This window comes from Maniola hyperantus, chromosome 6 (assembly GCF_902806685.2).
Source record: "Maniola hyperantus chromosome 6, iAphHyp1.2, whole genome shotgun sequence".
In the NCBI taxonomy this organism is placed as follows: Eukaryota; Metazoa; Arthropoda; class Insecta; order Lepidoptera; family Nymphalidae; genus Maniola; species Maniola hyperantus.
The window spans coordinates 969,837-985,585 of NC_048541.1; the positions used below are offsets into that span (position 1 = coordinate 969,837).

General features: G+C 39.7%; 1 protein-coding gene and 1 long non-coding RNA gene across 2 annotated transcripts in view; one reads left to right on the forward strand and one right to left on the reverse strand.

Annotated features, from left to right (window-relative positions):
* Window positions 1-15,749, forward strand: part of LOC138402504 (uncharacterized) — a 73,040-nt gene that overhangs the window by 36,247 nt on the left and 21,044 nt on the right. The window contains exon 2 of the long non-coding RNA XR_011236879.1: window positions 8,231-8,250. This is a non-coding gene — a long non-coding RNA (uncharacterized lncRNA). The remainder of the gene's footprint in view (window positions 1-8,230; window positions 8,251-15,749) is intronic.
* Window positions 1-15,749, reverse strand: part of LOC117982968 (endothelin-converting enzyme homolog) — a 68,645-nt gene that overhangs the window by 8,290 nt on the left and 44,606 nt on the right. Inside the window, exons 4-12 of the mRNA XM_034969410.2 lie at window positions 9,742-9,987; window positions 8,880-9,082; window positions 6,829-7,005; window positions 6,086-6,193; window positions 5,047-5,191; window positions 4,499-4,713; window positions 2,290-2,466; window positions 1,388-1,491; window positions 174-232 (exon numbers count right to left, since the gene is read on the reverse strand). Coding sequence (XP_034825301.1) covers window positions 174-232; window positions 1,388-1,491; window positions 2,290-2,466; window positions 4,499-4,713; window positions 5,047-5,191; window positions 6,086-6,193; window positions 6,829-7,005; window positions 8,880-9,082; window positions 9,742-9,987 — 1,434 coding nt within the window. The remainder of the gene's footprint in view (window positions 1-173; window positions 233-1,387; window positions 1,492-2,289; window positions 2,467-4,498; window positions 4,714-5,046; window positions 5,192-6,085; window positions 6,194-6,828; window positions 7,006-8,879; window positions 9,083-9,741; window positions 9,988-15,749) is intronic.

The following is a 15,749-nucleotide window of genomic DNA, read 5'->3' on the forward strand; positions in this document are numbered from 1 at the left end:
CCTTTCTAAGAAAAAAATATTTTTAAATTAAAGTTTTACGGTTTTTAGGGCGCAAAAAAATATAGTGTTAATTTTTTTGATCTAATAGGACAAATATTAACCATTTAAGACCAACTTAAAAAAAGTGTCAACTAGCCTATTGTTTACTATTGACTGACTTGACAAATACTTACTGACTGAATTGAGCGTTGCTGAATAAAACGCATTCACAGTGGTAGCGGTGGCGACCCATCTAATAAAACAAAAATATTTTTTATTCAAAATTAATTAACTTTTGATGTTTTAAAACTTCCAGTTGCTTTAACCCAACGTCCATATGCAATGCAAAACTTCGTCCGTTTTGATTAACGTTTTTAAAAATCCCATGGGAACTCTTTGATTTTGCGGGATAAAAAGTAGCCCTCACTCAGTAGTCGTCACTCTTAGCCATACCTTTTTTTTCCGAGGGGGAAATCTTCTAAAGATACCCAATCGGGTTATGTGGGATTTCTACCCACTAAAACCCCCTCGGTGGCCCTCCTCCGCGCGTTATTGAGAGGCTCCGGGAACTCTAAAGAACGTACGCCGGTGCCTCTCTCGCGCGACGCCCGTTGGACACATCCTCGAAGTCCTAGCGCCAGGGACTATTGGTTAGACTGATCAGGACGTTGATCAACGCCGCCCTGATGTCTCCGCCTTCGAGCAGGATCAGCTCGCTCGCGAACCCGCTCGGCGGCCTCCTTCTTGAACATTACTGTTTCACAGAAGGAGACCACTGCCCGCCATGCTTCATTGTCCTCCAGCATTGCCGCTATGACAGCCGGTGGTGACAAGTCTCTCCCTATGCAGCCGACCAGGGTGCACCGCTCGGACTCCCAGGTAGGGCACTCTTCAAGCGTGTGCTGTGCGGAGTCCCTGTCCTCTTCACAGTGATGACATCGCGGGGTCAACCCACCACCTCCCATGGCCCCACCAACCTCACGGTTATATGGGCCGAAACGCGGGAGGCCTGTTCGGTACTTGCTCGGTGGCTCTTTCCCGGGGCGCCTTCTTGACTCCCTACAAATTCTTTCTTTCCTGTCCTTGTCCCTAATTGGTCTTTCTCCCCTTTCTGGGGCAGACGTACACAACACGCAGATCCCCGCGTGCCCCGCGGTCCGGATCCTTCCTCAAACACCCACTGGTCCACGATCACGGTCCGAGCTGTTCCGCCTCTTGTGCCAGTGGTGCGCGAACTCCCGTAGCTTGCCGAAGTTTTCCGCCGAAGCAACGAGGTCCTGTGAATATTAGTATGATTCCAACCTTTCCTTGGAAGGGCATGTACATTGTTGTACAGCGCTAGGTATATAATGGGGTTTTTAACAAACTGGCCCTGGAAAGTTGCTCATTATTCACTTGTTCCACTCACCTATCCCTGTCAGGTTTTTCGCGAAGAGATTCCAGCGACTTCTTGACGGTTGCTTGCGTTAGCTTCAGGTAGGACCCAAACAAGTCGCCTTCTATCACTTCCGCCTGGAAAATATACAGATTACTATGTTATATAAATAACTTTAAAAAACCGGCCAAGTGCAAATCAGGCTCGCGCAACGAGGGTTCCGTACTACAGTCGTACTTTTTCGACATTTTGCACGATAATTCAAAAACTATGATGGATAAAAAGAAATAAAAATCTGTTTTGGAATATACAGGTGAAGCCCTTTTATATGATACCCCACTTGATATAGATATCTTACTTCGAAAATTGAAAATACTAATGATTAGTTCATGTCCACAATTCAATTTTTTTTGTGTGATGTAACCACAAATTCACGGTTTTCAGATTTTTTCCCCGAATGTCTGCTATAAGACCTTCTTACCTTCCAAACTTCATGATTCTAGGTCAACGGGACCCTGTAGGTTTCTTGACAGACCGACAGACAGACAACAAAGTGATCCCATAAGGGTTCCGTTTTTCCTTTTGAGGTACGGAACCCTAAATATTGAGGAGTTCCGTCCTCCGAAACAGTTCCAGCTCCGAAACTGTTCATCAGATCTTCACTAAAACGTGAAACCTTCTTGTCGGTACAATCCTTGTAAATGAAGTACAGTAGCCGGCTGGAAATATTGTACTTACATCGACCTTTAGAAAGAGATTTCGGCATTGTAGAGCGTTGTCTCTGTCACTCATAACTATGTGGCATTGTGTCGGTCTAAACGCCAAAGATAACGCCCAACAAAACCGCTACCTCTCTCTAAACGTCGATTTACAGTATTTCCTGCTAGGTACCGTGCTGCAGTACTGGCGTGGCTGCTGGTAGAAAGTAGACTCACATGCCGGTAGTGCTTGTCCAGGTCCTGGTGGGTGAGCAGCCAGGAGGGGAAGCCCACGAAGGTGCGGATGGCTCGCAGCTTCTTCAAGGTAGTAGCGCGGGTACTGGCGTCCATCCAGGGTAAGTCTTTGGTGGCCGCGGCGAACGCATCACGCACGTCCTCTATCATCTCGATTGCCTGAAATATGTGTGAGGCATGCTTTATTCGTAAGGTCCATTGGCATTTTAGACCTTAAAACAGCAGTTTGTAACACGACGATTAAAAACGAAAAAACGACTGACTGACTGATCTATCAACGCACAGCTCAAACCACTGGGCAGATCGGGCTGAAATTTGGCATGCAAATAGCTATTATGACGTAGACATCCGTTAAGAAGAGATTTTTGAAAATTCAGCCCCTAAAGGGGTAAAATAGGGGTTTGAAAGTTGTGTAGTCCACGCAGATGAAGTCGCGGGGATAAGCTAGTAATAATAAGCCGCATCAATTGGGTGGATTTATTACGCGATAATATCCAGATCGCGGAGCTGTCAGACTCTAATGGCAGTAAGGTGTCAACTAACTAAAGATGGGCGTTATTGGCTATTTCTGGCAACGGTTAATCAACAGTTATTTAGTTTCAATACCAATATTGATAACCGTTGCCGAATATCGGTATCAGAGTTGTGTTTCAACTAATTAAATATGCGCAACGCGCAGCGGTTTCCGTAGTAGTAACTAAGCTAGCTGCCGTATCAATACCGTCTGTATAGCTAGCGCGCGCATATTCACTAAAATAAAACCAATTTTACTTTCATGAATATCGTGAAGTAATCACAACCTTAAGTTCATAGCAGCAAAGTTTAATTATAATGATCATTGACATAGGTCAAACTATAGTGGACGCCTTCACGAATAGTTTGACACAATCCAGTTAACCAAAAACATTTCACGAAGATTGATAAACCAAAGAGGACCTTATCTCTATTACTCTAAGGCTAACTGTATTAAAATTGATAGATCAAAGTGTAATGGACAAGTACTTGTACAGTTAAGCCTTAGCTTAATAGAGATAAGGTCGGCTTTGGTTTATCAAGTTCTTAGTTACTAAGCCGGTAGCCAATAACCGCTCCTTCTCAGCTTTCAGTGAAAAAAAGAAAGAGAAGGCATAATTATTGCGTTTCTAGTTACCAAAAAACCAAACAATGCATTGTCAGTTGCCAGTTGGCAGCGTTGCGTTGTCAGGTGGTTCGTCATAGATGTTAGCTGATAACCGTTACTAGCTACGACAATAACGCTACGGTACGCTACAGGCACGGCAGCGGTTTTCAGTTAAGTTTAGCTATAGCGGACACATGTCTACAACTAACTAGACCATGCGCAACTGCAGCTACCAGATCCAAGCCCCTTACCTCAGCCGCACCGCTGCATCCCTGGGACCTAAACTTTAAGGTTCTGGACCTCTTGGCAGAGTCGTCGTGGCTACGAATTCTCTTTCACTGCTGCTCGTACGATCTCCCTCTAGCGACTTCTGTTGGTGGCTTACGTGCACACACGAAGACTCAGGGGGTTCCCCGAAAAACCATGTTTATCATGAGTCATGACTAATATTCCTCTTTCCCCACCAAGTGAGCATAAAGTCAAAGTCAAAGTCAAAGTCAAATGATTTATTCAAAATAGGTAATAAATTACTCTTATTGATTGTCTGGTATAGTGTTAGATTTGTAAGATAATATAGTGGTGATAATTATAACGCAAACTTAAAACTAAAGCTACGAGGGTTCCAAACGCGCCCAGGTCTGAGAAGAGCCCACAACAAACTCAGCCGGGTATTCTTTTTATTATCACCACTTTACAAAATTATTGAAACTTATTAGAACTATCACAAAGTCGTTAAGCAACTCATTCCCAAGCTTGCTTATCATTTAAATAATCCTTTACATTGTAATAGGATTTTTCAATTAGTTTACGTTTTATGAAAACTTTGAACTTGTTGAGAGACATCTCCAATATGTCTTCTGGAAGCTTATTATAGAAACGTATGGAATTACGAGCAAATGAATTGCTAACTTTACTGAGCCTAGAAGCTAAAGCTAGATGTAGGTACGACAGTAGTGTAACGGGTGTGGGGTTGAATCGCAGATCTTTTGACGCCACCTTCAACCGCTGAGCTATTGAGGCTAGTTTAACTTGGTGATATCTACAAAAAGGCTGATTTAAACCTAATCCTACCTTTTGCCTGGAAGCGTAGTCAAAGTGTCTCTTGACATACAGATAGCTCATGGCCACGCCGAAGTTGGCGTTGACATTGGCGGTGCAGCTCTTCCAGCGCGGCGTCCGCTGCTGCAGCCCGAACACGGCCTTGGAGAACTCGAAGCCCAGGTCGCGGAACGCTCTCAGGGTCATTGGCGCCAGCGTAGAGAACACGCTCCACCACAGGAACTTTTCTGAAAGTTACATCATTATTATTCACTTCATACGTACGCTCTATTACACTCATTCATTTGAGTAGGTACATATTTAAAAAACACATTAGTCACGTTGATCGTGACTAATATTCTCTTCTTCCCCTCCAACTAAGCGTAAAGCTTGTGCTAGGAGTGGGTACGACAATAGTGTAACGGGTGGGATTTGAACCGTCGGCTTTTCCGATTTCAGACTGCTCTTTCTTTCTTTCTTGAAGAAACCGTTGTGCTATTGAGCCTATAAGTTTGATTAGGAATTCAGGCTATTGAGTATTGGTAAACAGTTGGGTGGCAAAGATGAAGAGTGTAACTTACCAACGATGACGGGCTTAGTGTCAGCCAACAGCGTCGCCAACTTGTGTAGGTAGGGCAGGTCCATTACTATCACTCGGTCGAGGTTCTGGTCCAGCGTCACGTTTGTGTTCGCGAACACGAGGTCGATGTATCTCTGCCATTTGTGCTGAAATTTAATATAAACTACCCTCATCATTTTGGATATGTTGAAAGATTTGACTTTTGTGCGCTGTGGTCATATGAAAGCACAAGGTATATTCCTTATGTCAGTGGCTATGTTATTTAATTGTCCACTACCTAAAGTGTGCCAGTAAAGCCAGGAGACTTATAGGCGAAGATTCACCACTTTTGGGGAAGCTTCAGAGTCTTGAGCACCGCCGAAAAGTTGCTGGCCTATCGGTGTTTTACAGGATATATTTCGGAAAGTGTGCTCAGGAGCTGTTCGATCTTGTCCCTCCCTCACCTTTCTACCACCGTACCGCAAGACACCGGGCGAGTTTCCACCTCTATGTCGTCAACATTCCATCTTCGCGTACGAAACGCTTTGCGTCATCATTCCTTATACGTATGGCTAGGGTCTGGAACACTCTTCCTAGATCACTGTATCCTGCCAATTATAATCCGGGTATCTTTAAAACAAGAGTGAATAGGCACCTTCTAGGCAAACGCGTCCCATCTTAGGCCACATTATCACTTCCCATCAGGTATGATCGTGGTCAAGCGTGCGCCTATAATGAATTTAAAAAAAAGTGTCCAACAAATAACTGCATTACGGACTATGGTGTCCTTACCATCCTCGTCGGTGTCTTTCATCCAGATTCAGCGCTTATGATGTTATTTTGGTCACAGAATTAACCAATAACAAATTAGAGATTTGACTCTTATTCGTTGGGCACTTTAGGTTCCTAATATAGAGACGGAATAGGCTAACAGGTCCCATTGTTGATTCCCGGCTTGGTATATTGATTTGAAATTCCTACGTTGACACCACAGATCTTATCTGGTGGAAGGCTTTCGAGATAAATAAAAATTGCGTTATCTAATCCAAAAATGTTTTTACCTGACTCCACTGGGCGGATCCGCCACTAGCGCCCTGCACGAGTTGCGATACGCTAACTTCATGGAACAGGTGCGTGCCACTGCGACGAACTTCCACTGGGGTCATTATCTGGGGATAAAAATAATTATATTAAAGAAGTAATAATAATAATAATAATAAAAACCTTTTATTCAGCCAAATTTACAAATAGGTAGAAACAGGTAGGGTGCCGTAGTCCCTGGGGAACCAAGGAGCCGACCAGTGTCCATGCTCCCTGGTATCCAAGTAAGTGATCGCTTACAGCTATGGGCTTAAAAGAAAGCTCAGAGTTGCGCAGTGGCTTTAGCTCCGAGCATTGATGGTAGTGATAAAAGTTAAGCTCCGAAGGTGTTGTGAAGGTTGACGCACCCATGGCGCACTCGAATACGCGGTTTTTGGACGCCGCCGCTGGATGGACAAACTATCAAATGGAGATGCTACACACAAACAAGCGATAGAAGACAGTGTTTTATTCAAATTTGCAACAGAAACCTACCAGTATGCTTAGCTGAAGATGTTCACGGGTTACTGCAGCTATTGAGGTAGACTTTGAGAGCCTGGTCGTCTCTGTCCAGAGCCAAGCTATTGCTGAAGCTGCTGATAGCAGCAAAGTTTTCCACGTATTTGTCGTCAGCTATAGTGATAGCGGTGCGGATGGACCTACTTGTGGAACTGCTCCATGTCGCTGAACCCTGGCGTCACTTGCTCCACTTGGTGTCTCTTACCAGAGCCAAGCTGGTGCTGAAGCTGAGGATGTCATCGGCGAAGCTCTCCGCGTCGGTGTCGTTGTCAGCGATCTCGATGACGGCGCGGATGTACTTGTGGTACTGCCCCAGCTCGTGCGCGAACTGGTCCGACTGGCGCAGGTAGCGGTCGCTAAACCCTGGCGTCACTTGCTCCACCTGTAAGACAAGATGGTCTTTAATTTTAGAATATTTAACGACCTTCTCTGGCGCAGGGGTGCTGAGAGCTGTCACTAGTCATAGGTCCGTCGGCTAATATAATTAACCACACGACCGTCAAATACTTTAATCCGCTTAGCGATTTAGAGTTCCTATAAGATACTGCTTAGAAACCAGGAATGAGTTTAATAAAGGCTCCATATTAGACAGCATCACTAATATAAGTCCCGCAAATTGCTAATGCGTGTGGCCGCTATTTTAGTGACGTCAGCACTAGTCTGAAGTTGCGAGCTGATGGTATATTTTTATCTCGGCTGACGTCAAAATTACGTCATTTCGATGTTTAATGAGACATGGTTCCCGCGCAATAGCAATTTGATTTGATTACAGTCAACAGTACCTAATTAACTTTTAGTTTGAAAAATTCGGCGCGCTGTTGCCTTTAAGACGGATGTCACAGTTCGTATTCCCAGTTGGCTTGATTTCTTATAACTATCCATGATACATGGCATTCGGAATGCAAGCCTATCTTGATGCTCCACATAGACACTATAAGATCCGCCTAAAGTAAACGCATAAATACCTATTGATATTAAATCAGATATCTAGTGCAATTACAATTTACATTTCAAATCTAGTTCGTGATTTCCTTGGCGCGATTACCATTCAAATGGGAACGAATTCCGAGTCACGAGGAAGATGCACCTCCGTTGATATGGATCTTCCATTTTGTTATTTATAATTTCGGATATCCATAATATGATACCGTTTCCGCACGATGTTTGCCTTTACTGTGAGCTCGGCTGGTTGGAGTGATACAGCGGGAAGCTGCTAGTAGTACATTACGTACTTAACGTACGTAGACGGATAACGTCAATGCAGAAAAGAACCCGGAATAGAAGAAGCGACTGACCTTTAACAAAACTGATTGAATTTTAACAAAAGCTACCTTAAAATCCAAGCTTTATCAATTGCGATGGTCGAAATATAAATAAAATATTACTGCAAGCAAAAGTGTCCACTGAGGCGACAATACAAAAAGTTTGGAAAAAGTCGTTAATTCGACCTTATACGATTAAGGTCACTAAGGTTAACGACATCAGGAACCGTCTTCATCTCGGGTGACAGTTGACACTGTTTATATTAATCGTTTTGACTTTTGAAAGTATGCATTCGTGCTTTTTGCGTATCACTCCTCCATAATTGTATGCTAATTCAATGAAAGGCGTCGATAAAGATTTAGAAGTAACATTGGAGACAGTGACTTTGAAAATAAACGTCGGATTTCCATATTTTAACGTAAATCTTACTTAGCTTGCCAGATTTGAAAAGATATTGATGGTCATTGAGTGGATGAAACATAGGTCACCTAGTTTATTGTTATTAATAGCATACTTATGTGTATTTTCGAATACTTAAGAATTCAAACTTCCAAAACATATCAGACTTTAATAGATAAGTTGTAAAATATTTATAAACTTATACCTATTCGAAAAAAACTGTCTTACCTAAAAGGCTTAAACTATTTACTATCAATATAGCCTGTAACGGAAACATATATTACAGGTGGCTCTGTGGATAGTGCTGGTCTAACAGCTAGTTTATTTGACTGTGACCAGGTCAAGCCAAAAAAAGTTAATAGGAATTTTCAGTCAAGAAATTCTCAGAAGCAACTTAAAGTTGGGAAGTAGTAGCGAAGTTTGAAGTTCTTTCCAGTCGTATCGAATTGTCGTCCCTTCGGACGTGGGAGGAAATAAGTAAGTAGAAAGTTCGCCCAGCAGGTACCGGCCCAGTAGCTTCTGCCAGCGATTTTCTCCTCACTGAAGCGATCACTGGGTGAGCGATACGTGGATAGATAAATAATTCAAACATACCACAACGCGGTTCCTGCTGGTGTTCCGCACATCCTCGGTGACCTGCACGCTGATGAGCGCGTTGAGGCCCAGCAGGCGGCGGCTCCTGCCCGCGACCTCCTCCCAGCTGAAGTTGGCGCTGGGCGCGGAGGGCGGGCGGGCCGGCAGGCCGAGCGATACGAGGAGCTCCTCGATCGGTTTGATGCCACCTTTTTCTAGTTTATCTGTGAAATATTACAGGATCTTTTGTAGAACCTAAGTATCTTAATTTTTTGAGATATTTCGGTATGATCATTACGAAAATGTTTCTCAATGGTTATAAATTTTTTGTTAAAATGTATATGGGCGTAATTTCTGAACTTTACGGGGGTTTAAGAATTACGAAAACTACATTAATTTTCAAATCAAAGATGGCAGGTCCACATTTTTATCTGAATTTTCACTTCTTTCCCATGTACAGCGGGCTTACCCCTGACATCTTAAAATACAATTAAAGGTACCTACCTATTTGATAAACCAGACATCCCGTCATCCATTACCTTTCGGCTTCAAGTTCCAACATCAGACTTTGACCACTATACTCGTATTATGAGTCCACTAGTTACCCGCCGAAACAAATCCAATCAACGCAAACCGGTGAACCTAGGTTAATCGGACGTATTTTCTGAAAAACGTTCCAATTAAGATAAAATTGCATGCCACTTAGCAGAAATGCAACATAGCGTAATTCCCGGCTATAGTCATTTTATTCCATAATATCTCAATTATTTTGACTTGATTGTGTTTTGAAAGGTTTTCCAGAAAATACGCCTAAGTAATTAGGGCTGCCATCACTTTCCATCATCAGATTCCGGTTGAACTCTGTAAGCTACAAGAAACTTACCCACGTCTATGCAAGTGCGATACAACGCCTTAGCTTTCAGCACACTCTTCGGCAGACCAGCGTCGTTCTTGTCTTCGAGCAGCTCCTTCAAGTCGAACACCAGCCGCTCCCGCAGTATCGCCAGCTGGTCCCACGACGTGGCCCACTCGGGCACCGGATTCTTCTCGATCCAGCCACCGCAGGCGAACTCGTAGAAGTCATCGCAGGGTTCAACGCTCTTGTTCAATGCGGCGAGAACTCGCGAGGCTGGCGATAAAATGATATAATAATTATTAAGAATTCAATGTCATTGCTAAAAAAATAGCATTGAGACAGTTTGACGTATAAAGTTCTGGGAAGTGTTCACAATTATACTGCAATTTCGTAAACTCAAAAACTGTCTCATTGATATACTTAGTTGCTTAATCCGCTGCGGCCTGCAATAAAGGTCCCAGATTCGACTCCCGGTTCAGGCAACAAAAGTTAAAATTTTATTAATCCCGCACCGTTTGTCAATCAGGGATAAGTAGCTTTTAATTCTACATAGGTACTAATGCATAACGAGTTTCTTGCTGGTTCTTCTCGGTAGGAAAGACATTCTGAACCAGTGGTACTATGCATTTGACGATTTAAAAGCCTACTTGTAAAAGTTTAATTGAATAATAAAAATATTTATTAATTTTTTATTTATACTACCTTTCTAAAAAAATAGAATTGTAGGTATAATGTGCAGTGTACTAGTTATACGTTGTGGTTGTACCTATACCTTTAATTTAATTAACTTTAAAACGATACAAATAATATGTACGAATGTACTCTGGTATGTGCAACACGCACAACACGTGTCCATAAATTAAATGTATAATATTATTTTGTAAATATTTAATTTAAAAAATATGAATCACGCATAATAATATTTATAATAAAATAAGTTGAACATAATTGAATTATGTTGAATTATAATTGGCATAAGCGACGTAGTTTGAAAATGTTTATAATTAATTAATTATAATTAGAGCACGGGAGTGCTGCGGCGTCAAAGATCACGAAGTTAATTCGTCAGTTGCATCAGTCCACGAGGCGATGGCGTACCAGCCATGTACCATCGTCGTACCTAGGTGCAGACAACGTGTTAGGTATACGAGTATTCGTAAACAAAATACTTTCAAGTAGGTACATACTTACTGTTCATTTATGTACTCATTTCATATCCATACTAATAATATTACTAGTAGGTATATTATGTGAATAAACTATGTTTATATGTAACTTCTGACTCGGTATGCGATTTGGCGTTGCTGTAAGCATACCGAGGATTTTGTTTAAGAAATCAATAAATCAATACTACTGATAATACTAATATTATAAATGCGAAAGTGTGTCTGTCTGTCTGCTAGGTTTTCACGGCCTATCCGTGTGACCAATTTTGACGAAATTTCGTACAGAGATAGTTTGCATCGTGGGGGTGGACATAGGACAATCTAAAATTTTATTTTATTTTATATTTGAACTTTGTAATAATATGGGTACAATTTGCCTGAAATAAATAACATCATTATCATTATCATCATTATCATTATCATTATCATAGGCTACTTTTTATCCCGGAAAATCAAAGAGTTTCCACGGGATTTTTAAAAACCGAAACTTACGCGGACGAAGTCGCGGGCATCACGTAGTGTATATAATATATGGCATTTTTTAAATAAGAAACGTCTTGGAAATAACAACGTAAATCGCATAGGTAGGTGGTGTTATAAGCAAAAACGTAACGTAAACTGTATTTCTATAAAATCATTGAGTTAGTCAACGTAAAGGCCAAATATTTTTACAAGTAAGTACATTTGTAGGCCTATATTGGCATTAAACTAATTATAGTTACTTTCTACGTCGAAGCTGTTGTTTGTAGGCAATCGCAAAAAAAAAATTCATAAATAACTCGAGAGAAACTAACGTAGGTTTTAGTATATTACCTAGTACCTACCTACTTAGTACTTACTTACTTACTGACCTATGTTGCTATACGAGGCACCTAAATGGCCGTGGATTTCTGATCTACTCCGTAGTCCGTAGCTATTCGTAACCCTTCGTAGCTGGAACTTATATACCTACTTGTGCTATACTAATCCTTGCCATGTATTGCAATGCGACTATCGTACTGTGATGGGCAGAAAATCATACGCAAGTGCCTACAACAACTTAACGGTAAAGGAGCGGACTGAAAACCGAAAGGTCGCCGGTTCAAATCCCACCCGTTGCACTATTGTCGTACCTACTCCTAGCACAAGCTTTACGCTTAATTGGAGGGAAAAGGGGAATATTAGTCAGGAATTAACTTGGCTAATATTCTTTAAAAAAAACCGAATCTTACACAGAGCAAATCGTGGCAAGATTGAGTTTTTTTATATAATAAGAAACAAAATTTATATCGTCATCCATGCTCATTAGATACAATACATTACATAAATAATGCTAATAGTTTTGTAGTAGTAAGTACCCACTTAGTCATACATAACGTATGCAATCGTAAGTTAGAAATGGCGCAGTATGTTGACCCACTCTACACACCACGTGGAATTTTAACAAGGATAATACGAAAAACAATACCTACCGGTTAATTGTTTACATTTATATGTAAATAGGTTCCTATTGCGCCCGTGAAATATATATAAACATATTGACGACCTCCCTGGCGCAGTGGTGAGCGCTGTGGTCTTAATAGTGGGAGGTCCCGGGTTCGATTCCTGGCAGGGGTTTGGAATTTTATAATTTCTAAATTTCTGGTCTGGTCTACCGGCAAAGCCGTGCCGCCAAGCGATTTAGCGTTCCGGTACGATGCCGTGTAGAACCAAAGGGGTATGGGTTTAATAAAAACTGCCATACCCCTTCCAGGTTAGCCCGCTATCATCTTAGACTGCATCATCACTTACCACCAGGTGAGATTGCAGTCAAGGGCTAACTTGTATCTGAATAAAAAAAACAAAAAAAAATATAGTATAAGACTACACTAATGGTATACACGTAACATGGCATAGGGACTAACAAATAAATATAAATGTAGGTATACCTAATATAATAATATGATAGAAAAAAGCCTAAAAGTAGGTGAGTACTTACCCAACTACATTTTTGTTAATTAATAGTTACATAGTAGTATATAATTATACGAAACTGTAATTGGTACTCTTAATAATTTTATTACCTTCTTGGGCCACCAACCTACAACAACAACAACGTACACACACACACACCACACAACACACACACCACGTGTACACGTGTGTTGTGTTTGTTGTGGTGTAGGGCTAGGTTTCATTAAAAGTAATAAGTACACGGATTGAATACTTATCAATAACATTTTTTATCGGTTACTCGATCATACAAAACAGTATCTACCTATACCAACAAAAAACCTACCGTTACGTTTTGAATCATAGCTCGTAAATATTTCCGTTTAAGTATTAGAAATCAACGCGCGTATAAGATAAATGGTTAGAGTTGCTATTTATTTCTTGAAATTGCTACTAAACTCTTTAGATTTTGCTTAAGAATTAATTCTAAACCATTGACATTTTATTTGTAAACAGAGGCACGTCAAAATGATAGACAAAATACTACAGACGTAACAGATAATATATAGCAGCTAATCCAAAGGTCTTACATGGTGAAATTGATTTTATTATATTTTAGAAGTAAAGTAATTGTAGATTTAAATAGAGTATAATGTGGAATTTTGAAGTGTATAAATTTAAAACTAAAGTTTAATCTCTATTGTCGACTCTATTGAATTTGAGTTTTATATGGTATCATTATACTTATGGAAAGGGTAGCCAAAGGGCTATAAATGGCTCTGCTTTGACGGTAGACATCATTAATTTTCCTATTTTTAATAAGAAGCTGTGACATACCTACAGGTACGAATATTGTTGATTTTATATTTCTATTGTTATACTATGTATGTTGTTTTATGTGTTGGTTAATGTGTAATTTGTTATACATCTGGTATTCCTTTGTAATAGTTTATGCTTATACCCTATGTGGGTTGGATATGTTATGGTAATACCTACCATAGTTGTATCTATTTTTCAATAATTGTGAATAGACACCGCCGAGTTTTTTCTTGCCAGTTCTTTCTCTCGGTAGATATGCTTTTTCGAACTGGCGGTAGATTTTTCTTAAAGGAAATAATAAATTATATAATGATAAAGCAATAATTAATGGTAAAGATAAACTTTGATTTGGAGGGACTTTTCCCTGAATAAAACAGTTTATTTCCTTATACAATCTTTTATTTTGTTTTCTACCTTCAACCACGCCCTAGCTTTTTGATAACGAACTAAGGTTTAGGCTCTCAGTAGGTGATTCCTGACTCTATTGTCTCTATACTTCTGAGGCTAATCTAGCATCAGAAGTGGGATACGATATGGCTGAATTGTGCCTTTTCTAATGCAATTGTACAAGTTTCAGAAATACCGGCCAATTCGGATGGCTTTGTGAAAAGCCATCAAAGATGTTCCAACAGGCGTTGTGATGACTGACGGCCACGAGAGGTACCACAATGGACATTGGATACCCTAAATCTGGAAATCTTAATATGAAAATATGGTATGAAAAAAAAAGTGAAAGTGAATTAAAACTTTTTTGCAAGACAATTTTTCAGGCAGGTAGGCCTTAGAAAGTTTTATTGCATAATCATGGACCTATTAATACTCTGTGTAATGTAGTAACACAGTTTCATAGTACCTGTCGTCATTTTATTTGTTTTAAAACTAATTGTATTATAGAAATAAAGATGTGGGTACTAAATAAATAAAATTTTTGCGGGTAATTTTGTGTTCAGTATAGATGTTCTGTTTCAATGACTCAGATTAATGTTTGAAGGTGTTTAATCGCATGATGTCCCAGCTAGTAACCCAAATCGATATTACGTAAATTAATGTTAAAAATTTGCAGGTAGTTAGTTGGTATGAAATTTTTATTAAATGATCATACGATAAAATGTGGTTAAATGTCAGACTGACCGAGCGGTGAAAAACTAAAGCAAGTTTGTCAGTAAATATTTACTGATGATTAATTTGTGTTCTATTTTAATTTACGTCTGACGTCTAGCCGTATATTCGTAATTTATATGATAGTGATGTTGACATTGAATCATTGAATATTGTTTTACGAGTGATGAGTCATCTTACTTTTTTTTTAGTTATGTTCTTGAGGCATTTCCTATGTAAGTACTTCGAGAACGAAGTACTTTTCAGGTTGGCCGAATAGATGTATATAATTTATTTATGTGTTACATAATGACAGAGAGAAAAGAAGGAAAAAAAGAACCAAAAAAAAAAAAGAAAAAAAAAATTTTTTTTTGTTGTAATTTTGTTTCAAATTAAGAACAATACAGAAATACATATTGCATCATTCGTTAAATATTGATGATTCATTGATCAGAAACGCGATTAGCGTGGCCATTTTTGTAAATTTGCTATTGACTTTGCATCGGAGTTCTCACTCGCGAAACGTAGAGATGAAAGATTTGTGATACCTACCTACAATAATTAAGAAATTTTGTTGGAGTTTATTTTTGTAGTTTTTATATAGGATAGGTTAGGCTGCTGATGTCTTATCCTGTTGCTATGCCGCTAAGTCTAGTAGCTACTGATTGTTTGATGTCATTGTTTTTTTATATATACCCACCGTTACGTAATGTGATGAAATGGAGCTGCCAATCCACACTTGGCCAGCGTGGTGGACTATGGTTAAACCTGAAACTTAAATTTAGAATATTGGAATTTAGAGATTATTGACTACCCACTTGTGTTTAATATTTTTTAATGCCGTATTTTGTTGTTTTGTTTGAATAATACTTTTGATTTTTTGACGTTTTTGATGTTTGAAGTGTTTAACTATTTTGATATTGATTACTTCTTTGACGATCTTTTTAATGTAAATTATTTTTGTGGTATTTTTTTGACATTTTAGTTTTTGATACCTACCTTTATGTTTTTATTTACGATCTTTTTGGATTTTTATATTTT